Genomic DNA, 23,698 nt, shown 5'->3' on the forward strand with positions numbered 1-23,698 from the left:
ACACCTAAAAACCCGTGTGTGTGCACCTCCTCTTGAAAACATAGAGGCACTTCACTTCTGAATTGCGCTGTTGATGCCTGTCAGGCTATCCTGCAACTATCCCGGCATCTTTGAATAAATGTGGCAGTCTGTCATGAGACATGTAAGACACGGACTCAACCTCATTGAGGATAGTTTGAGCACTAACTGTAAATGAACTCTTTCTGCTATAACTCGCAAATTAAACGTTTCTGGACACATGTTGCTATGGGCATTTTTTCTTCTTCTGACATGTGGAACTCGTGTCGAGTTTGTCTGCACCTGACAGTTACACCCCATATATATCAAGTGATCAAACTAGCGCAACAGGATGCTCAAATATAATAACTTAAATGGCTACAATTGACTATGCTCAGGACTACATATTTCAGTCTGCCTAATACTGTAAACCCCATATACATTCAATACCTAAGAAAAGCAATTCTTCCACCTATTAAAATTATTGTGGAATCTGCAACCAGACCACCATTCTCGTCCTTTATTAAGTTAGTTCTTGGTAGATAACAATTATTAAATTCATTTATGTCTCTTTGTAAGTCTCTAATACTACTGTTTTCTATTATTTATTTAAAGTTCATTAATCTTATCCGTTGCTCCTGAACTGTCTACTAGCTTTCACTTTACACTGTTCAAACTATGTCTCCATTCGTTTCAAATTCTGCAAGAACTGCAATTTAGCTCACTCCTTTGATCAAAGCATTTTGAACATGCTTTGTCAAATCATGGTTTCTGCTGCTTTAACCTGCAACAACCAAACTCTTCTTTGGCTGAAACTGTGGCACCCACTTTAATGCTATCTCAAGCCCTACTGATGCTCACAGTATCATCTAAGTTTCCTATGGCTGCAAACCTGTTTGAGATTTAACATATTGTTCTCTAATTGACCGCCTCTGTGGTCTAGTGGTTAGAGTTCCTGGCTACAGATCCAGAGGTCCCGGCTTCGATTCCCAGCACTACCAGATTTTCTGAGAATTAGTGGGTTTGGAACGGGGTTCACTCAGACTCATGAGGATAACTGAGGAGCTACTTGAATGGAATAACAGCGGCTCTGGTCTAGAAAACTGAAATTAACAGCTGTTGAGATTCGTTGTGCTGACCACACGACACCCTCTATCCGCTAAAGTTGGCACTAACTTTGCCAACAAGCATGGTTGCTCAGTCGGTATAGTGCGCTTGCGAACTAAAACCACGGAGTTTGTTTTTTTTTAAACTTTGTACTCTTTGACAGACTTTTTCTTGTGGCAAAGTTTACAACTTTAACCCTGTTATCGTTACATGTTTCAGGCAGACTCTGATTCCCAATTTCTGGTTTAAAAAATCATCTCTCTACTGGAATCTAACAAAATTTTCATGTGGTACTTAGGAAGCTGAAGGAATATTCAGAGTGGTTCCTGAGAGAAGCTGCCCTTTTCATCAGTTGGGGAATGTACACTCAAAATGTCACACAAGCAACTTCTTAGCATTATATAAGACATCCTATCACAGACACTGCCCACATTAATGCTAATATAATTCCCTTACACACAGAAATCCCCTCCTTCAGTCATGATTCTCATTTCAGTTTGCACAGAAAAATGAATAATCACATGCTGGTTCAGCCCCACCCCTGTCCTGTCTGACTTCCTGTATACCCATTAAATATAATTTATACTTTGCCAGTTCTCTTGCTTCTGTTTTCAAAGAACTTGACCTACAGGTTCCTGATATTCCAAATTCAAATCTCACACCCATTTCCATTCCTTAGGTTATTACACATAATTCATCAAACTCCAGGCCTTGTGTAACATTTTGTACATGTATAGAACCCTTACAATAGTGTTGTCATACAAACTGTACTTACGTAAAGGAAGGTGTTTCGCCCTTGCTGAAGTTGAAAGTGGGCCGTATAGAAGGGTCAAATGTAGGGCCAACAGGCTGCGATGAAGATTGTGCAGCTGGCTGTGACTGGTTAAAGGTGAAGTTTGATGCTGGGCTGGTGAAGTTTGATGCTGGGCTAGTGAAGTTCTGAACTGGAACATTTGTTGATCCTGTGGGTTGATTCGCTGTGAAGCCAAACACATTTGAACTTGGCTGTGAACTACTGGAGCCAAACTTGAATGGACAAGGGATTGGGCCAGAAGCAGTGGTAGGAGCAGGGTTGGAGCCAAAGATGAATGGACTAGGGCTTGGGCCAGCAGCAGTGGTAGGTGCAGGGTTACTGTTGCCAGAATTGTTGGCACCAAATACTGAAGATGATGCCCCAAACACATTACCACTAGCAGGTCCTGCTGCTTGAAACATTGATGGGATTACAGTGCTAGACGTAGTGACTTCACTGGATCCAAAATTGTAAGCAGGCCCAACATGAAATGGCACTTGATTACTTGACCCAAAGCTAAATCCAGAATTTGATGCTGGTGTTGAGGCTGAACCAAAAGTAAATGTGCCCTTGTTTGCCAAACCTTGGTCATTCTGAACGTTATCAAAAGCATATGGCGCTGCCTGCCCAAGACTGGAACCAAATGTGAATGGCACAGGAGTGGCTGTTGACATTGTGACGTCTGGCAGTAATGGCTTCTGTTCATGAATAGCAGAGAATCCTGTATTGAAATTTGGAGCTGGAAAACTGCCAAAGGTAGGAGAAGTTGTAATGGCACTATTTATAGTTGTATTGGGTGTGCCAAATGCTGGAGTTGTCTCTCTTGCTCCTAAACCGAAATTGGGTGCTGTGGTGGCTGAAGCAAAACTTGACAACGAAGGTGACATAGTGGCTGTCGCGGTTAAGGGTCCAAATGCTGTATTGGTTGCAGTGTTCATTATTGGTACAAAGCTGGGTACCTGTGTATTTGATGTGGTAGCTCCAACAGTTTCCATATTACTTACATTGGAATTAAAAGTAAACATAGTAGGAGCATCAGTTTTCAATGCTGTACCAAATTCATTTGTGATTCCAGAAGTACTGGCAGATTGTTGAGAAGACCCTCCAAATGTTACACATGGACTTGTTGCACCAAAATTAAATACACCTGATGCTGTTGTAACAGTGGCAGCTGGTGTACAGGTAGCAATACCAAAATCAATATTACTACTGGCAGTCACGGCAGCAACAGTACTGCTTCCAAATGCAGCTTGTGGTGAAGTAAAACCAATGCTAGGAACAGCAGCAGCTGGCTCAACCAAACTCATGTTAATATCTGTGGAAGCTGCGTCTTCCAAAGTTGCACCAAAACTTAAATTAGACTTTGCACTTTGTACCATCTCTGTTGATGTATTAGGATTCTCACTTGTGAAACTACTTCCATTAAATGAAAACATGGCCTTATTTGCAATGTCATCTTTCACTTCAGATGACCGGCGTTTCTTTGGATCACCTCCAGGCAGTTTCTGGTCCTCACTTGATGCTGGTGGTTGGAATTGTGAATGCTGTGGAATCCCAAAAGAAAATGCTGTTTGTGAAAGTGAGCTTGTATCTGCAGGTTTCACAACAGTTTCTGATGCTGATGGGGACATCATTGCAGGTCCAAAACTAAAACCAGTGGAAGCAGTAGCCAATGTGCATGCCTCTGTTGTTTTAGGCATACTGTCTGATGTAACCTTGGGTTCAGTAAATGTGAAAAACTGCATGTTTGATGAAGATGCACTGTCAGATTCCTTTACTGGAACACCAGCCTTATCAATTCCAAAACTCACCTTCATGGCTGAATGCAACTCTGAACCTGGTCTGGCTCCCCCACAAGCTACACACTTCAGTGTATCACTGTTGTTCTGCACCATACACTTTGAGCAATTCCACATTCCAGATGTTTTCTTGAACCCGTCTCCAAACAACATACCAACTGTGGACTGTGCAGGTGACGTTTGAGTTGGTTTGGTAGCCAATGTTACGCTTTTTGTTTCACTGGCCTGAGTTACTAAAAAGGAGATAGTTGTTACAGGTATGACCTTCGTTTCACCAAAACAGATACTTTGCAAGTTTGATGAAGAGGCATTGTTGGACTCCTTTACTGACACACCAGCCTTATCAAGTACAACAATCAAATTTATGGGTGACTGGGATTCTGAACCGGGTTTGACTTTCTGACATGCTACACAATGCAATGATTCACTCTTGTTCTGCAGCATGCAATCTGGGCAATCCCATGATCCTGGTGGTTTCTTAAATTTGTCTCCAAATCCAAGCTCAAGTGTGGAATTTACAGATGTCTGTGTTGGTTTGGCAGTTGACACTGGTGTTCTGGTTGCAGCTAATACTGGTCTTCTGGTTTCACAGGCATGACAATGCTTCAGGGAGTTTCGATTCCTTACTGCACACGTTCCACATTCCCAAGTCTCACTAGGTTTGAATTTCCTGCCAGAACCATTAACTGACATTGCAGGATGTGCTGAGTTTTTACCATGAGATAGGCCTTCTGTCCTTGCTACTAAGCACTTGCTGCACACTGTAGCACTGTACAGATTATGTACATGGCAGGAACTGCATTCCCACATAACATCTGATGCACTGACTTGAATTCTGGGACATTCTGGCGTACTGGCTGCAGTGGAAGTCAGTGATCCAGCAGATGTACGAGGAGCCTTGCAGGCAAGACACTTCGTGTCATCGATTCTATTGTGGATCATGCAGTCTCCACACTCCCAAATTTCAGGGGCCGGTTTCAACTTATCTAAAGAGATGCTACTTGAATCAACCTCCTTCAATTCTGCCTTATCAGTACAATACGGCTTCTTTCCTTGAATGTCCATTACACCACATGCTGCCCGTTTTGTGGCTCGCTTAATGCCGAAACACATCTCACCATCATTACTGTTCTTATGTGACGCAATTTCACCCTCATTCTTCTTATTGTCACTTCTAGATACAAACTGCACTCCACTTAATTTTGTAGGACAATTTGGAATGGAAGTATCATCACAATTACTTTTTGTATCCACTGTGATTTTCTTATTACCTACAGCACTGAGGGGATCACTGAGAGCAAAGTTATCATTAGGTAAACATGTCCTTGCATTCTCCTTAACAATGATTGGGGAAGCAAACTTGAAGGTACTGATGCCTGCAGGCATGTCAGCTGCTGGAGGAACTACAAAATCAAACTTTGGAACAGATGTAAGTGGTAGTGAAATATGGGGGAGGTTTACTGCTTCCACGGTTCCTTCTTCAAGTTCTTTCACTTTGCCTCTGATCTTTCCCACGTGCCTTCCTTCCTTCCCATCATCCTCAAACCTGCAAATAAAACATGCTGATTAGATTGCTGATAATACTGCTAATAGGATATGAGGAATTAATGCCTAAGACAAAAACAGCGACAGAAACAACACATATTAATGTATAACAAGCTGGACAAATATTTCAGTGTTAGAATCACATTAAAATCCTCACAGCTTCATATTTTACTTTTCTCCAGTAAATTTTACTGTTCTAAATATGTGAATTTTACCAACTTTAATGCATACAATACATACACATAAGTCACAGTTCAGCAGCCAGGGAAAGTGTCAGAGCCAGCACATGAGGGGACATTATTCTGAACACCTTTTATAATACAAAAAAGTTGTTTTTATTGCTCATATGGAGTAATTCTATATGCGTGTTCAGATGACCTGGTAGACTAAGTGACAGAAGTACAAGGCCTATTCAGAAAGTAACCGTTTATTTTAGGCAACTACTGTAGGAGTGAGTTTGCACGTGCAAGGTAGCATTGTGAATCACTGGCCTGTAAACCATCACGTAACTGGTCACTTCACACGTTTGTTCTAGTCTCTATAGAGTAAGTTACAATGTGTCACGCAACTGATAATCCCGCTAGCTGCAAAACCCCCAGCATACAATAGTGATCCAATGTCTTGTCAACACTGTGCACTAAGCTATACTTTCCACACACTTACAAAGTAATATGCTTATAGCTTTAGTACTTAGCGGTGACAGTCCTCCGACACAAGGTAGGAGAATTGGTAGTGGCGGGGAGAGCTCCAGCATGCCGACAAGTATGGCGGGGAATGCAGTACAGGCATTCTCAAAAGGAAATAACTTCTTACCTCACTGTGTTGCATAGTGATGGTGGTTTATTCTCGTTGATGTTCACACATCTGACATTAAGTTTTAAGTGCCGAATGGCAGGCTGTTATGCACTATACACTATTATACACTTTTCAGTTATATACATGAAGAGTTTATTTACATATTACACGGGTCTATTCTAAAGGGGCAACAACAGCAATGTCCAATTATTTTTTGTTTTCTTCCAGCAGAACCCCAGTTTCAAAATAATTTTCTTTAATGTTGAGATGCATCCCTGAAAATCTAACGTTTTCTTCAACTTTTCGTGAACTTTTTTCAGGGTAGGTCTCCGTTTTTCAACTATGTAGAAGTCATTAATTGTTCTTTGCACCACAGACTCGTTAAAGTCATCCAAAGTGGCTAGTGAAGATTTCCTAGGTCTTTCTTTATGGGGTGTCGAAAAGGAAGCGGAAGCCCCAGATTCGATATTTTTTGTTTCTCTTATTATTCTTCTGACACTACTTTCTGATGCACCTGTTGCCTTCGCTACTTCCACTCCTATGTTCTTCATTGTAATTGCTGGCCCAGTCTCTTTCATATACTTATATACATTACTAACAATTTCTCTTGATTGTGAATGCAACACTTTTCCACTCAATCTTGGCATGTTAAAGGAGATAGAAAAAAATGTACAAATATAAATAAACAAAAAAGAAAATCAACTAATAAAAATAAACAATAAAATAAAATATTGTCACTGTCACCACTTGATTTCTGGCCCAATACTTCAATGCGACATCTCAACTACCTTTGGCTGTGGTTGGATCTCAACTGTCTTCGGCGACGGCTATCCCAATACTGACTTCTTGCTGTCTTCTGTCTCTGTAGCTCTTGGCTTATGTAGGTGTTCTACGGACTGGATACCAGACACCATTCCTCGCTGATTCGTTTCTACTGTCTGCTGTTATGTAACGGGCGCAACGAACTCTCTGTAGTTCATTTCTGGGGAGACGCGTTCATTGCTTCTGCACTGTCTACACAACGGCTCCCTGTTCTTTGCATTACCATGGAAGTGCCTATTCCAAACTCACGTGTTCGGCAATCCGTTACCTCGGAAACGCTCCTTTGCAACGGTCTGTTTGTATTCGATTTGTCGCTGTTGGAACTCAACAATTTCCACCGTAGCCGTTGCGCGGTGATGGATGTAAGGTAACGCGTCACAATATTAATACAGTAATGAGAATAATACACTCAAATAAGACTCCTAGAGTCAAAACTTTTTAACTTGACTGTACAAGGAAGAATGCTCTTGGGACGTGTGCTCACACTGACTGCAGACGAATGACTAATCACAACACCCCTGACACCCTTGAACTTTCGCGAATGGACCTGCCCATCCACGGCGCAGCTGTTCCTGGACTGTCAGCTCTAAGTACTAGAGCTATACCTCCTTCCATCTTCTGCCTGAGCTATTTATCTGTATAATTGTTTTATGAATTCGATGGTCCAAATACAGCCTGCTTTATTGTCAATTTTCAACTCCTCCCTTACCAGTGTTTGAATTCAGAATTTTACCCACTATTAGTCAGATGCATAATAATATTGTTAATTTGAACAGGAGAGATAATGAACATTTTTCACTTTTTAACCAGACACAAATAACCATGGAAGCTAACATGCCTACAGACCCACTCAAATACACACACTTACCTAAGTTTATACTCGTGATTGAAGTTGCTAGGAGCAGATGAAGTAGCAGTAGGAGGTGCAGACTGAGAAGAGTCCTGCAACTTCTCATGGTGTTTCATTTTCAGCAGATCTGGCACAGTGGGAATAGTCAGACCACACGCTGACTTTGGGGTATGAGGTGCCTGACCCAGTCGTAGGTCTGAAAAATAGAACAAAATTTCTATGTCAGTGTGCAACAATCATGTCATGTTTCACTTCTTCAACACCCTTTGACTTTCTTTACTCTTTGTGCATGAATCCACATAAGGAGAGTCACTAACAAAGCTAACTATATATTCAGGTTTTTTTGACAAAGTTAAAACAATAACCAAAATAAATTATTACAGTACATCTGCTGTGGAAAGGTGGATGAAATTATGTGCATGCATTTAACATGTTTCACAGCTAATGTCTTGAGCACTGCCATTATGCATCACTGAGCATGTGGAATGATATGATCTAAACAGCGCCAAATCTATTGAAGCACTAATTCCTTCACACTAGTACCTGTGTTACTTTTCTTAATTACACATTGCCATCCACTTTCCCACAGAAGCCATTTAAACACAGAAATATGAAGGATACTTCATATCTCAAATTAACCAAATGAAGTGGCTCCATAGTTATAAAAAACTTAAATTCAAGAATATCAGTTGGGGGAGGGGCTTGAATAATGATATAAAGGTAAAAGTAAAGTTGTCTTTGTACTTCATGAAACAATACACCATGAATATGTGGGGGGGGGGTTAGAACTATAGCTCCATGCTCTCAACCTCAGCTTCATGCATGCCCACTCTACTTCCCAGCTAACACCTCTTGGTACAGATGGAATATGAGGCTCGATGGGCCTCAGAGCCAGTCTCAACACGGAGGCAACAAGAAACATTACTGCTCCTTCTGAGAACTGAACCCCAGGCAGTCAGCCCATAGCCAATTATTATACCGAGTGAGCTATATGATCTATTTAACTCATAACTCACTGAGCACAGTCCTTAAAAAAGTAAGAGTTGCTCAGCCAATAAAACCCCCGCCTTTTATGGAAACTGAAGGTTCATTGCAATATTCAGATCATGCCCAAGTTTGAAGCCTAGTTTAACATTTTCTAAAGGGCTAGTCCTTTGGATAAGGGATTGTTAGTCACACACTCAACTCCACAACTCTGCAGCCCTTCACAAATGTGTAATCAATATATTCACAACTACCCTCAAACTTCGAGTCCATCTTTTGCATCTGCAAGTTTTGCAAAACATGCATGGTCAGTATAAGTTGTAAAACATGAAAATGAAAACAGCAATTTAACACATGCATGCGCGCATGCACACTCTCCTTCTCTCTCTCTCTCTCTCTCTGCAGTTCAAAATAAGTTAATCTGCCACCATATACCAGTAGTTAGTTCTTTGTCTTATTGCCCGAACAGTAACATATGACACTGGGAAGAAAAATTAAGTCTACAGAACAGAGCCCTTCTTGAGAATGTAACAGGTACTCAGATGGTCACAAAATTCTCTTCACTTACCTGTACCATGCAGACGCTTACGCTTGTTACTAAGTGGTGGAGGTGAGGGCTCCAGAGGGATACGTTTAGCATCAAGAACTGGTGTTGAGAGTCGTTCTAATGCCTCTAGAATACGATATGCCGCTGTGCTCATGCTGCTTAATGGATCTGGCACACAATTTACAGGCTTTATTTGGACACCACAGTCTTTGCGAGATACAGCCTGTAAGACCAAATACACATTAGTTTAGTCCTACAACCCCTAGATTTTTAAAAAGGTAATTTTACATTCAAATTTAATTTACAAGCATTACTTCCAGGGCAACTTATTTAAATATAAGATCAGTTTTTCAGCTTTTAAGCACCTGAAAACCAAGGAATGTCTTGATTTTCCAGGAATATGTTCCACTTTTTGAATCAGTGTTCCCACACATGATTTTTAGATATGTAAGTGCAAGTGGTTTTTAATAGAATGACTGGTATGTTTGTAGACTGGTGGAACTTCTGCTCATAAAGGATGCCTCCTAATTAGTAGCTGGTTGCAAGCAGAGGTTACACAAGTTTCAGTTCAGAAAATGTTGAAAACAATCAGAATGTTAAATTCCTTTTCATTATTTACACATTCTTGCGACAACTTTTAAGAAGTAAATATTTTCGTACCTGGATTAGTACATACCTCTTTATGCCATACTATAGTACATGTAATCAGAAGGTAAAGGATGGACTTGAAGTTATGTATTTAAATCACTGTCAGATATTATGATTATGTTATAAGCACTTCTAGGTATTTTACAAGAATTTGGAATACATGCAACATGATGTTTCATACATAAGGGATGGTTGTGAAACAACCACTATACTTAACCATAAAATGTATTTTACTGCAGTGGCAAGTAAACTGTACATGAATTCAAACCTATCTGATATTCTAACCTCATCAAATGAACAAGTTTAAAGTTACCACACTCATTAAAAATATCCCTCTTTATAACATATGAAGATAGACTCCATAATGTCTACAGGTCCTGCATCTATGATGTTACACTGGTAGCACAGGTGTCATCTCATTATATTCATTGCACAGTCACAAACTGAGACTGCAAAAAAGAATTTCACTACTATGCACTTATAAAAGAAAAAGGAACAATGTTAGTTTGCTTGGGTTTAGCATACACCATGTTTTCTCTTCTAATATGATAAGCAATGCCAAAGAAGTTAATCCACACCAGTGCAAGCTCAGGGTAAGGGGACACCATGTAAAAAGGAAAGAAAGATACTGTGTAGTGGCTTCATAAATTGCAGTAAAATTTTACCAGCCCACCGAATAATACAGTCGAACAAGCTATTGGACTGAGAAGGAAATACACGCAATGCCCCATGATGTGCATTTCTCAATGCTTTGAACTTGGACCAAGGTAAAGCTGCTCTCACATTCTGGAATGCATGCTTCCTCCAAGACAAATGTAGGACAAAGAGAGCAAGTTAATGGAAAACAAAACTTACTTGTTATAGACCATACTCTACCACAGCTTCATCATACACCTCAGACAAGAGACATTTTAACATAATATTAGAATAATTGTAGCTGTAATTCCGCTAAGGTTACGTACATGTAGATATAGTTTTTGGGAAAAAATTGGAATAATAGTAGCTAGACTGTAAGATTAAGAAACAGCCATGATGAAACAATTCAGGAAGCTTAGGTCTACAAAGAATTGTAACAGGGAATGCCTGAGTCATTAGAATGCTAACCCGGCAGTGTAATAGCGCTGACATTGAGGAACGAGCTATATGAAGTGGGTCATAAACACTATGGCAGGAGGAAAACGCTGAGTCGGAGGAGGCGGTAGACCCGAAAGAGTCAACCCCTTCTCGAGGGGCAACCAATGAGGGAGGCCAAAATCACGTCAGAATGGGCAGGCAACCTACCCGGAACTCAAAGAATCAGCAAAGAGAGGTTATATAAACCCTAGAAAACTTAATCAGAAAACCTTTTGCCTTTAGACTTTTGATTGATATTAAGTAACTTAGAGTTCAGGGGAGGCTATCGCCGAGAGAGCGATGGCCGTGAGTGTGCGCTGGTTGCTGATGACGAGCATCTTCTTCCTCATCTCAAGTAAGTGAAACCATCTTCATATAGCCATGAACATTAAGTGTAACAGTGATAAATTTAAAGTGTAAAACCACAGGGAAAGATAGGCTAGATTGATTAGGTTCATCAGTGATCCCAAGGCGTAGAATACCCGCCAGTAGGGTGACAGGAGGTAGAACCAACGATGACTGCAGGTTCATTATCCAGTGTAATACAACCGACAAACGTCGGCACAGTGTGTGTATAGTGTATATAACGACGTAGGTAAATAGAATAGGATAGGAATGTGTAAGAGTTTAATTCAACCCAACATTTCCTTAAGTGTTACCCTCTTCCTTGACGACTCCAGGACCTCCCAACGCTCCGGCGAATTACGAGTTAAGCCAGGACAGGGACGCAAGCTATGATAAGTTTACGAGATTTCTTGAAATAACAAGATGGTGGCAGCATACTAAACGGGGTGACAGACCGGGATATTTCCACGCCCTCTGTCATCACGGCAGAAGATAGGTGTAGCGGCGGCTTAAGAGAGGCCCAGTGGCGGAAGCGGTGGAGGTACCTCCACGCCCCCCTTCACGCCATAACAGTAGCATAGTGCCTCAACCAACTACGCTACCGCGTGCCCCCTATATAATCAGGTAGAAACTTAAAACTAACACAACTATATTTTTACCTCACTGTGAATAAAAGTCTTGTTCCTGGTAGCTCTGTAGGCAGAAGCTCCACCATATGTCGTCCTCCCAGTATAGAATGGTGAACTGATAACAGTACTCTTGGAAGAAGAGTTGTCCTTTCCCTACATGATAACAATCCAAACATGTACCTGCAGTATACTCTATTTACTTGCAAAATTTACATGTCTTTTACACCATAGATGTGCCTGAAAGTTGTGGTGCACAAACTATGTGAATTACATTTTTTGGATCATAAGTTTAGATGTCTGAATGTAGTTAGGAAAATTGTGGCTACCTAACACTGATAATAAGATGAGTTATGTGAGAACAGAGAATGATTTCATTCCTTTTCATGTAATTTATAACCATGGTTTTGAACATGGCTGTGCAACTGTTACAGTTTCACACTCTCAGACCACTACTATTAATGCTATTTAACACAAAATGCTGTTAGTTCCTCGGAACTCTAGCCGTGGTAAAGGGGTCATTCCATCTCTCGCGGAGCTGGGGGAGCACTCTTATCAGCTTATGTCAGCGTGGGTACTACCAGTTTTGAACATAGCATCTTGGAGCGTGGTCAGGTGTATAGTACGTTGTGTACCTACTCCTGGTCTCCACAGGCAATGTTTTCCGCTCAGGGAGTAGCTCTGAATGTCACCACAGCAAACGTACAGCTTCACGTGCTCCACAACAGCATTTAACTTTCCGCAAGGCTAAAGTTATGAGGAACTACCTATAAAACAAATTCCTTAACTGCAGTGAATATTATAAGGCACTCAATATGTAACATATCTGATGGGGCAGTCCCACTGACAATAGGATTAGTTTTATGACTGCCCTCTCTGCCACCTGCATTTAATTTCCTAGACATGCCACATGCATTTACTAAGTATGACTCAGTCCAGCTCAACAAAAAGGAGAACAGCAGAATTATAAAAGGCAAAAGCACCCTGATGCAGCCAAACAGTAAAAGGCACTCATAGTTAAAAAGTGGGGTGGGGGAGGATGTTCAGATTGACCTGCAGCAGTACTGCTACCTTGCAGTTTAGGAAAGAAAAGTAAAAGAAAAAAGAACAGTCATTTTACCCCTGCCCTATCTTCTGTGGTAGGTCTATACAAGCAGGAATGACAGACACACATTAACACAAGAGACTGCAGACACATGTCAGAAGTGTCTTCTTATAAAAAATGGGAAGGCCCAAATTGAGATGGCTGTAGGATACAGAGAGTGATTTATGACAACGTAAAGTGAAGAGATGGAGGCAACAGACAAATAATAGAGAAGAATAAACATCTGCTGCAAAAAAGAGACAAAGGTTCTCACATGACAACAGTCACCAAAGTACATACCTAAGTATGTATAAGGGGCAGTCAAATGAAAACGGGTCACCACGCATAATTCACACGGTGTGCAAGTTGGTAACACTGCTACAGTACAAATAGCTGGTGGGGACTCGGGAAAGCACAGTGACGTGCCCTTGCACACTAGTTGTTTGTTTATTGTGCTGGAAGTAAGGTTAGCGCTACGTGTGGTTGCTGACCATCAGTAATGGAGGCGGGTAAAGAAGAACAGCAAAGTGTAATGTGCTTTTTGACTGCCGAAGGAGTAGGATGACAAGAAATTCATCATCACATGTCTGCTGTTTATGGCAAACACAGCATGTCACATTCACTTGTGCTGGCATGGCATAAGAGATTCCGAGGGGACGTGTGTCACTGCAAGATGATGCTCCGCCAGGACAGGCCCATCGTGTCATCACTCTTGATGTTAGTGCTGTGTTGGATGGTCATATCCAGGCAGACAGATGGACCACTGTGGAAGAAATTAGTCTTTTGATGGGAATAAGTCACGGTTCAGTACATGCCATTGTGACAAAACACCTGCTGTACCACAAAATCTGAGAGCAGTGGGTTCCACATCAACTCACGGAGGAACAGAAGACTCGGAGAATGGCTGCATCACTGGGTCATTTGTAACGATACCATGAGGAAGAATTTACTTTTCTGTCCCGTACTGCCACTGGGTACGAAACTTGGTGCCACCATTTTGAAACTGAGAGCAAATGGCAGAGCCAACAGTGGAAACATGTGAATTCTCACCCATCGAAGAAATCCAAAGGTGTACATACAAGTTCCGGTAAAGTGATGACGACATTCTTCAACTGCAAAGGCTCTCTGCTTGTCGAATTTCTCGAGCATGGGGCCACAATCAGTGCAGTGCTATGAAGACACTTTGCAGAAACTGAGACGTGCCATAAAGTCAAAACGCCCTGGAATGCTATTGAATGACATTAACCTTCTTCATGATAATGCGCACCCCCACACTGCCAACTCTGTGAGGAAAATGCTACAGAGATTTGGTTTGAAAGTGCCTCAACATCCCCCTACAGCCCAGATCTCTCCCCATGTGATTTTCACATTTTTGGAGACCTGAAGAGAGACATTCATGAGCATCAGTTTGCAACGGACGAAGACGTGTGTGGCTGGGTAAAGATGTGGTTCCATAGACAGCCCACAAGCTTTTTCAAGGATGGGATTGACCATTTTATCTCCCAGCGGGATAAATGCATTAACAATTTTAGAGATTACTTTTGAAGTAAGAGATGTTCTTTAATATGTTTAGACTTCTGACCCGTTTTCATTTGACTGTCCCTCATATGTACCTGGTGCGTTATGAACAGCGCATGGTAACAAGTTAATCATCTTTCAGGATCTAACATCAGCATTGTAATGTATGACTTTGGCTTTTGGCAATAAGCTGTACAGCTGTGTTAAAGGTTCTCCACTCTGGCAAACATTCCAGTTGCTATCTCCAGGTTTACTCGTAATGACATGTAGAAAGTTGACAGTTTTCCAATGTCCAACAAACATGCCGCTAACCTTCTACATTCCACATGCCTTACTCTGAACACATGAACTCATGATTACCAAGGGTCTGGAGGTGAGCATACTGTCACATGATGGCTTGACTGTAGATGGGGTTTGGACTGGTAATCAAATTAATTGGACACTTTAACATACAACTCTTGACTACATAAAAAAAAATCATGAAATGTTTTGCCAGATGCTGGTACATTTCTTGAAAATACTTATATTAAATATTACATCCTGGCCAAAACTGCTTTCATACAACTATATTTTATGAAGTCTTCAGAATGGGGCAACATCCCTTGGTCATAACCAATAGTATGAGAAACATACAATAAGCAATGCATTTATATGAAACTGCTGAATTTCTTAATAACAAATATTTTTATCTCAAAACTGGTATGTTGCAATTACACAATTTTCTACCAAAAACCTGTAACATACCTGCCCCTCTACCAATGACAGATTCTTTCCTTGCACAGGGTATGGACTTCTAATTATTCCCAACAATGAATGTTGATTAGTGTTTGGTTTTACAGAAACAAATCCATTACAAAAGGCAATGAAGCATAAGGAAGAAGCACAACTATACATACTACAAGTGGTGAGCCAAAAGCAGATGCGTTGAATGATGGGTTTCTTCTCTTAACAGGAGAGTTCAGATGTGGGCTGCGGCTATGACTTCGGTCAGAGAACAAGGACCGTGGTCTCTGAAGATGTCCAGCTACAATGAAACAGAAAAAAAATCCTTATTATGAAAGCGAATCAGTTTTGTCATATGTTAAGTAGAAGTCACATCATCATTCTTCAATGCAAAGCCAAACACATATACCTCATCTGCTATCAGTTGGGGAGTAGTAACTGGTTCAACTGTTTATCTGCACTCTTACCAATACCTCTAATAATGTATACTTTCTTTTTCTTTCCTTATTGTTGACACCATGATAGGAAAGAGGAAAATATGTATGTAATTTCCCATGTAGTGTGGAAGACATGTCAAAAGAGAAAACCAGTCTTGTATATAAACAGCAAAAAATCATACTGCAATCATAAATTTACTAAGCTCCGTGGCTTGAGTCCGCAAGTGAAAATATACCGACCGAGCGGCCAGCACTTGTTGGTGAAGTGAGTTCCAACTTTAGTGGATAGAGGGTGTCGTGTGGTCAGCGCAACGAATCCCAACAGCCGTTGATTTCGGTTTTCTAGACTGAAGCCACTACTTTTCCATTCAAGTAGCTTCTCAATCATCCTCACGAGGCTAAGTGGACATTATAGACCGGCTACTTCTCAGAAATTCTGGCAGAGCTGGGAATCGAACCCGGGGCCTCTGGATCAGTACCCAGGAACTCTGACCACTAGACCACAGAGGTGGTCTCATAAGCTTACTACAAAATGAAAAATCTGTCTAGTGAATTGTCTTTTGTTCTTTGATATTAGGCACCTGCCTTAAGCCATCCACATAATGAATCATTTTCCTAGGCACTTTGTTGATCACCAGCAGTTTTTACCAACATGCAACAAAAGTTTATAGCTACAGTAAATACTGATACTGGCTAGAAATTTCTCCATCAGATATCAATACAATGTATTCCAGAAAGCTGTGGTGGTGGTGATGATGGTGGGGGTAGCAGGTGAGCATAGCTACAACTTGATGAAACACCAAGAAAAGTGAACACGCCCTTCACACACTTATGTGAACTAGGCAACAGAAGCTAGTTTCATACGACCATACACAGGTACTAATGGATGTGAATGGGTTAATGACGTGCAAAAGTATTAAAAAGTAACAATGTTTTGAACACATTCACTTTTGTGCACTCCAAAATAAAAGTTTATATTTTGAGGGACAGCAGTTTTTACATAAAGCACAGGATCTGCTTTCCAGCAGTCCATAACTATCTTGATGGGAACAGCTGCATCTTGAAACTTCTGGGCAGGGCTACAACAAAACTCTGTGGCCTGTAGTCCGCAAGTGAACTATACTGACCAAGCAACCACCACTTGTCAGCGAAGTTAGTGCAAACTTTTGCAGACTGAAGGTGTCACGTGTTCAGAGCAACGGATCTCCATGGCCATTAATCTCGGTTTTCTAGACCGGTAACACACAAACACCAATACAGCATTTATACAACTTCCTAATTATCAATATTAGAGTCAATTTTACCAACCACACAACATAAATTTACTACTATCACACTACATGTTTCAACCTCAAGAGGTCATCCTCAGGTGTACAAACACAGCTGTATAATTAATTACATGCAATCACATTCGTCTTCTCACTTATTCGATCCTGTATCTTATTCAGGCCCACGCTCAATAATATATCAAGTTCCTCTCACAAAACACAAGTTAAAATATTATTCTAAATGTCAAAAGTTAAAATTTTAAAATTTTAAAATTTAAAATTAAAAATTTGTGAATCGAATTTCAATTCAGATCACTAGTTATGCTTTCACTTTCATTTGTTATTCAGTCACTTCCTACTTACACTCATCACTGCGTCATGTCTCTCTAGGGGCTAGAAAACCAGAGAAGGGAGTAGGCCTATGAAGACAGATGGAAATATATTTACTTTATGGCTATACAAAAGCCAAGGTAAGGATGAATAAGTGACAGCCAGGATATCTCAATCGACAGTGACTGGCAACAGGCTGGACAACAGAGTGGTCAGAGTTTGAGTCCCAGCAGGGGCAAGACTTTTCCCCACATCATCCAAACTGGCTCTGGGATCCACCCAATCTCCTATCCAATGGGTGCTGGGGGCTCATTCCCCAGGTGTAATGCAGCAGGGGCATGAAGATGACCACTCATCTCCAGCTAGTGTCATGGTCAAGAAAATGTGGATCTATACATCCACTCCCCCCCTACGCCTTTATGGCCCAGTGCTTAATTAGTTAAGCGCAGGGTCAAATTTACCTTTAAGGATGAATAAGTACAGTTAAGTGATATCTGTTGGCTATAAAAGAGAACAGAAGGAATTCACTACATACTGGAATCAAAGTTTCAAAATTACACACTGATAACAATGCTTACATGAATTCTTAAAGTTGTATCATGTTACTCACTCAGCAACTATGACCAACACGTACCAATGTGGTATAACATTAATATGGTCCAAGGTATTAAAATATAAAAATACTTCATAGAAAATCACAAAATTTCACATGCCTTTACTTCAGGTCATTCATTATTCCACAGATTTCTCATGGTTTTCAAAGATATACCACTATAACAATCAAAGAATCCTAGAGCAATAGTGATGGTGTTGCTCCCACAGCATAAATATTACTGATGGTCATGTGCATGCTAACCCACATAAGATATGCTCACTCTTTCTTGTAAAAGAAGTAGGTTAGAAAATGATTTATGTATGAGTAACGTATGCTGCTACTGTCTTCACTCGCTCAAACACTGTGATTATGGGTTTGAAACCCACTCAAGGCATGAATGTTTGTCTCCACTTATTCTGTGTTTGTGTTGTCCTGTGTAGGTAGTAGCCTTGCAATGGGCTGATCCTGTATCAAAGGAGTCCTACCAACTGTCTTAGGGTTAAGAAACTGAAGTGAAACAAAGTGTTGCCCTATGCTCCAAAGTGGGAGATACAGGAAAGAGAGAAAGAAAATGTATGTTATAATAATCTCATTAACAGAAAATTATTACAAAGACAAAAATAACACCGTCTAATGTGACTATTTAAGTTTTATCACTTGAAAACTCATCACCCTTACATGTCACAGCAGCCTTCCTGGTATTAAAATTTTTAAAGTTTCTTAAAAACTTTGTTAAGATTAAAATTTTTTTTTATAAACCATGTAGGTTCATGTCAATTCTCCTCTTGTCTTTCTTGGAGGCAGCACAAAATCAGCCACCTCCAAGAAAGACAATAGGAGAATTGACGCGAACCTGCATGGTTTATAAAAAAAAAAAATTTAATCTTAAACAACAAAGTTTTTAAGAAACTTTAAAAATGTTAATACCAGGAAGGCTGCTGTGACTGTGAAAAGTTGAACATTGTGTACATTGTGTATTTCAGACATTATATGTGTATGTATATAATTTAACACCTATTGTAATAGTAGTTTCCGGAAAAAGTATTGATGCCCTCTGAGGATGATCCATAGGGATCAAAACATGTAAGGGTGATGAGTTTTCAAGGGATAAAACTTAAATAGTCACACTGGATGGTGTTATTTTTGTCTTTGTAATTGTTAGTGTGATGGACCAGAATGAAACAAAACAAATAAAGAAAAGAAAATTATTAATTAAACAATCTGAAAAATATAAGAAATGTTTGTTGAAACAGTGACACTAGGGTGTGGATTAACCAGCAACAAAGTAAGGTAACTACTTACTGAAGTTCAGCTTTTCGTCCATGCTCCGCCTTCGCCCTAACAAACTGCTAATTGATTCTCCACCAGCCCCCATCTGTCGGTTAGCTTGGGGTACCGACGAACAGCCACTTGTAGATTCACTACCTTCTGATTGGTCATCTCCTTTAAATAGAAAACATACTGTAACACACAGAATACAAAAGCATTCCAAAATGCAATCATAACAACATTCCCTTCAGAAAAGAGTATTAAGAAGGTGGTCTCTGGTTTTGCACTAGTGCCACTGAATATGAAAATGATTTCTACCTAAGACCAGTACAAGCAGTGTTGCTTCTCTGTTACTGCATTTCAAAAACTTAAATAACTTAACACATAAAGGACTAGTCGCATATCATGATTTTAGGACACATTAGGTTCGAACACACTATACCTTGCTCTGTTGCCACGCAATTGCATGACTACTACGTAATAAAACTTCGGAATGTTTGCTTAGTATTCAGTAACATGATCTCACTGTTATCTTAACCCTTTCCAAAGGAAAATGCCTTTTGTCAGTCTTCAAGCCGTATGTACCAGCAAGTAAAGTTAGTAGTGGAATATGGATCAAGGACGAATTCTTCTCCGATGAGCTAGCTTACGTGCCTTGTGAGACGCGTAGTGATGGTGACTCAGACAGTGGCAGTGACAGGGGACAACAAAGAATTGTGGCCACAGATAGTAAAAGTGACAGTAGCTCCAACGAAAATGCTGGTAGTAACACTGCAGGGACAGCAAAAAATCTAAACCCTGATTCGAAATTGATATACAAAGCATTTTTGATGAATGTGGCAAAGGCCTGGGCTACAGACCAGATGGTGGCAGCAGAACCAGAGCCAGACACAGACACAGACACAGACTTAGTGCGACTTCTCACATCAACTCCCAGCCCATGCAGGCCTCATGTGGACCCCCCAGGGCGACTTGGGTGATATGCGGAAACATACCCTCGTGAAAATTTTGAAGAATGAACATTCCAAGGTTAAGCATCCTTCTAAGCAATGCCGTGTTTGCACAGTTCACAGAAAAAAGGAGTATGGCTGTCTACATTGCAAGTTCTATGTAATGCCACTTCACAAAGAGGAATGTTTCCAGAAATATCACACTCTCAAGCACTTATAGGAGCATTGGTAAGTGTTCTCCAAAAATTTTAGTTCAAAAAATTAATTAGGAGATTTTATATTAATTTTTAAAGTGAACAGTGCACAAGTTAGGATAGTAGGTTTAATAATGCCGGTCCACAGGGTGATTTAAATATTTAAATCGCCGGTCCGTGTAGCGTTAATAAAACTTCACTAAAAAAATTTTTAAATACAATTTTTTCAAAATCACACAAGCCCATTTTCATACCATTCATCTTCTGTCCTGCACTAGCCAACAGATGTGATCCTGTTGACCGAATATTTGGAGTGGAGGATATAAGTTGTCTTGTACTGACTCCGCTTGGCCCTGCCACTGCACCATCTGTGCTGTCATCTTGGACAATTCTCAATGTGCTTGCTTGTTGGCTTGATACTGTTAACAAGTATATATGGATTAGTTACAGTCAAATCTTCTAACAATAACAATGCAGTAAGAGTAGAATTTGAATGTAAACGTCAATGGGCAAAACTTCAGAATTCAGTAAAAATACAATCATCATTTATACATTCAATGGTAAAAAGTTTTCTTTATAAGAATTTTATGTATTTGCCTTTATTTTCACACTGTTCTCTGTATCCTGCATCATGACTGTCATAGTACTATACGAAATATAGCTGGTGCACATATGCTACCACAGCCTTTACTTTGTGATATATTTTTTAAATGTGGTGACCAACAATAATAAAACATCTCCTGGAAAATTATTCCAGGAGCTGTGAATTTTCTAAGTGAACTGATGAAAATCTTAAATGGAGATAATTTAACACTCTGATTATGACTCAGGATCACAAAATTACATGTTAAATGTGGGAAAACCTTAAACTGAGAAACATCAAATGAAGATTCCAGTGTACTTGTTAATTTTGTTCACAAAACATACACTTGGTTGTTGACTTAAGACCGACTTCCGTTCTGACAGGTCATAAGTCGATCTGGTCATATGTTGGCCATATATTTATTAACAGTTTTTTAACCTTTCTAACCTTTATAATTTAGTTTTAAAAAACTTTTACATTTTAATCATCTTTTATTTATTTTTTTTTGTGGTCGTAAGTCAGCGACCAAGTGTACTGATGTACCTACATTATTTATTGACATGTCTGCAGCTGAGCTATCGAAGTCAAAAGAAATATCTTTCCTTCCATTCAGAAAATTTTGTCTCTCCAGCAAGTCTGAACGTAGCAGGTAAAGAGCTCTTACTTAATTTATGTTATGTTTGTGTTGGTATAGTAAGTGTATAAGAAAATTTGTATAGTGAAACCCCCATTTTAGGATTCTTTGGGGAACAGCGGATCCGAATTTTAAACTTAAATGGGGGCAAATTAACACCAAGAGTACTAACTTGAATCATTGAAATTCAGCATTAAATGAGGGAAAACCTCAAATCAAGAGCACTACAAGGGGGTTCGACTTATGTTTGGCAATACATGACATGAGTTCATACTAATTACACGAGTCCCAAATTTTTAGACTAACTTGAGAAATAAAGTATATAATTCAAACAACAATTTTTCAGTTTTGAATTTCAGGAATTTTCTGATAACTGTTTTTGCCTTATACAGTAAGATGCGAACTATCCAACCCATCAATCATAATGATCTGCAACAAACAAATTCCATGGCCTGTAGTCCGCAATCGAACTATACTGACTGAGCGACCACCACTTGTCGACAAAGTTAGTGCCAACTTTAACGGATAGAGGGTGTCATGTGGTTAGCACAGCGGATCCCCACGGCTGTTATTTCCAGTTTTCTAGACCAGAATGATTTGCAACACTAGCACAAATCAGTGACAAAATGTCAGTCTTTCGTTCTGTTTCTGCCCACAGTAAAAATGGATGGGAACCTAAAACTGACTTTTTAAAGTATGATTCAAACTAACTGCCAAAAAAGATCTAATATGAAAAGGAAAAAAGTACACTTTATGCACTGTGAAAAAGTGGTTAGAGTTACACAATTTACAGTGAAAACATGTGTCTAGTTGGAAAAAACTCTCACGGTCATCTCAATTCTCAACATTTTTGCACATTCTCTTCCCAATCTGGTCTCAAACTGAAAGTCATATGCACGTGTACCTGTATGTGCAGACACATATCCTCCACACCATAAAGATTTTCTTATCTTTACAATCTGAAAAGTGTCATACTTGAATTATGATTTATTCTGCATTTACCATGGTGGAGTTCAAAGGCCATTTATTCTCATTCGCAAATTTTCATACCTCAGAAATAATGTTCAAATCACATTACAGTCACATTTGTTAAAATACTGTGTAACACGACAACGAACGTGTTACGCTTGGCTCACTTCTGAGACATTTAATGCTGAAGGCTATACTGCAATTTTCAAATACTTGGTTGCTTTTTTTCTAGTACTGGCTACTTTAACTGCTGCAAGAACTAGTTTTACTAGAATTTTATAATTTAAGATTAAGTCAGAACTAGTCCTTCCATTTACTTTATGGTCTACCTCCTCTTCTCCTGCCAACTGGTGTAAATTGGTGAAATCTTTCAGCAAATCTCCTACATTCCATTCTTTCCAGGTGTGGAACCAATTTCTTTGATATTCAACTATTTGGCCCAGCATTTACACATATTTAAATTATGTCTGACTGCTTGGTTTCTGATGTAGCCTGTTCTCCTATAACCTGCTACAGCCCTTAAGAACGTCATCCTTGCTCTCCTGTTGTCTAATTATGGACCAAAACATATGGCAGGACACAGTCATTGGTCTATAATACTAAGTTTCTGTTCCTGCTCTATCACCTAGCATTCATTTCATTATGTCACATGCATGCATACATACAGTACAGTGAGTATTTTTGTACATGAAAACCTAAAATTTACTAAAATAAATTTAGAAGATTATTGCAAAGACCAGGATCTGGAAGCATGTGCTCTAAAGTTAGACTCTCCTTTTTCAAATATTTGTATACTGACTTTATATAGAGCCCCATCTGGAAACTTCAATCACTTTTTAAATAGATTAGAAACCATCCTAAATGTACTGCATAGTTCAAAAGTTGAATTTATCATTTGTGGTGATATAAATATAAACTATCTCATCGACAGTAATAGGAAACTAAATTTAGACTCTTTGTTATCATCTTACAATCTCTCCAGTACTGTTAACTTTCCCACAAGAGTTCAAAATAATTCTAGTTCAGCGATAGATAATATATTCATTGATAACTCAAAATTAAGAGATTATACTGTAGGACCCTTTATAAATGGCTTATCCGATCATGATGCTCAACTCATAGAAATAAATAATATTGACTTTCAGCCCAGTAATCAACAATATAAAACAGTAA

General features: G+C 39.6%; 1 protein-coding gene across 2 annotated transcripts in view; it reads right to left on the reverse strand.

Moving 5' to 3' along the window:
- The window catches only part of LOC111864827 (nuclear pore complex protein Nup153), a 33,568-nt gene that overhangs the window by 5,132 nt on the left and 4,738 nt on the right, over positions 1-23,698 (reverse strand). The window contains exons 3-9 of one of the 2 annotated variants that reach the window (XM_023852372.2): positions 20,594-20,758; positions 19,229-19,369; positions 15,470-15,597; positions 12,005-12,127; positions 9,261-9,462; positions 7,727-7,904; positions 1,880-5,242 (exon numbers count right to left, since the gene is read on the reverse strand). In XM_023852372.2, coding sequence (XP_023708140.1) covers positions 1,880-5,242; positions 7,727-7,904; positions 9,261-9,462; positions 12,005-12,127; positions 15,470-15,597; positions 19,229-19,369; positions 20,594-20,758 — 4,300 coding nt within the window. Of the gene's footprint in view, positions 1-1,879; positions 5,243-7,726; positions 7,905-9,260; positions 9,463-12,004; positions 12,128-15,469; positions 15,598-19,228; positions 19,388-20,593; positions 20,759-23,698 lie in introns of both variants that reach the window. The other variant, XM_023852364.2, reaches the window with a different exon arrangement.

This window comes from Cryptotermes secundus, unplaced genomic scaffold, assembly GCF_002891405.2.
Source record: "Cryptotermes secundus unplaced genomic scaffold, Csec_1.0 scaffold579, whole genome shotgun sequence".
Classification (NCBI taxonomy): domain Eukaryota; kingdom Metazoa; phylum Arthropoda; class Insecta; order Blattodea; family Kalotermitidae; genus Cryptotermes; species Cryptotermes secundus.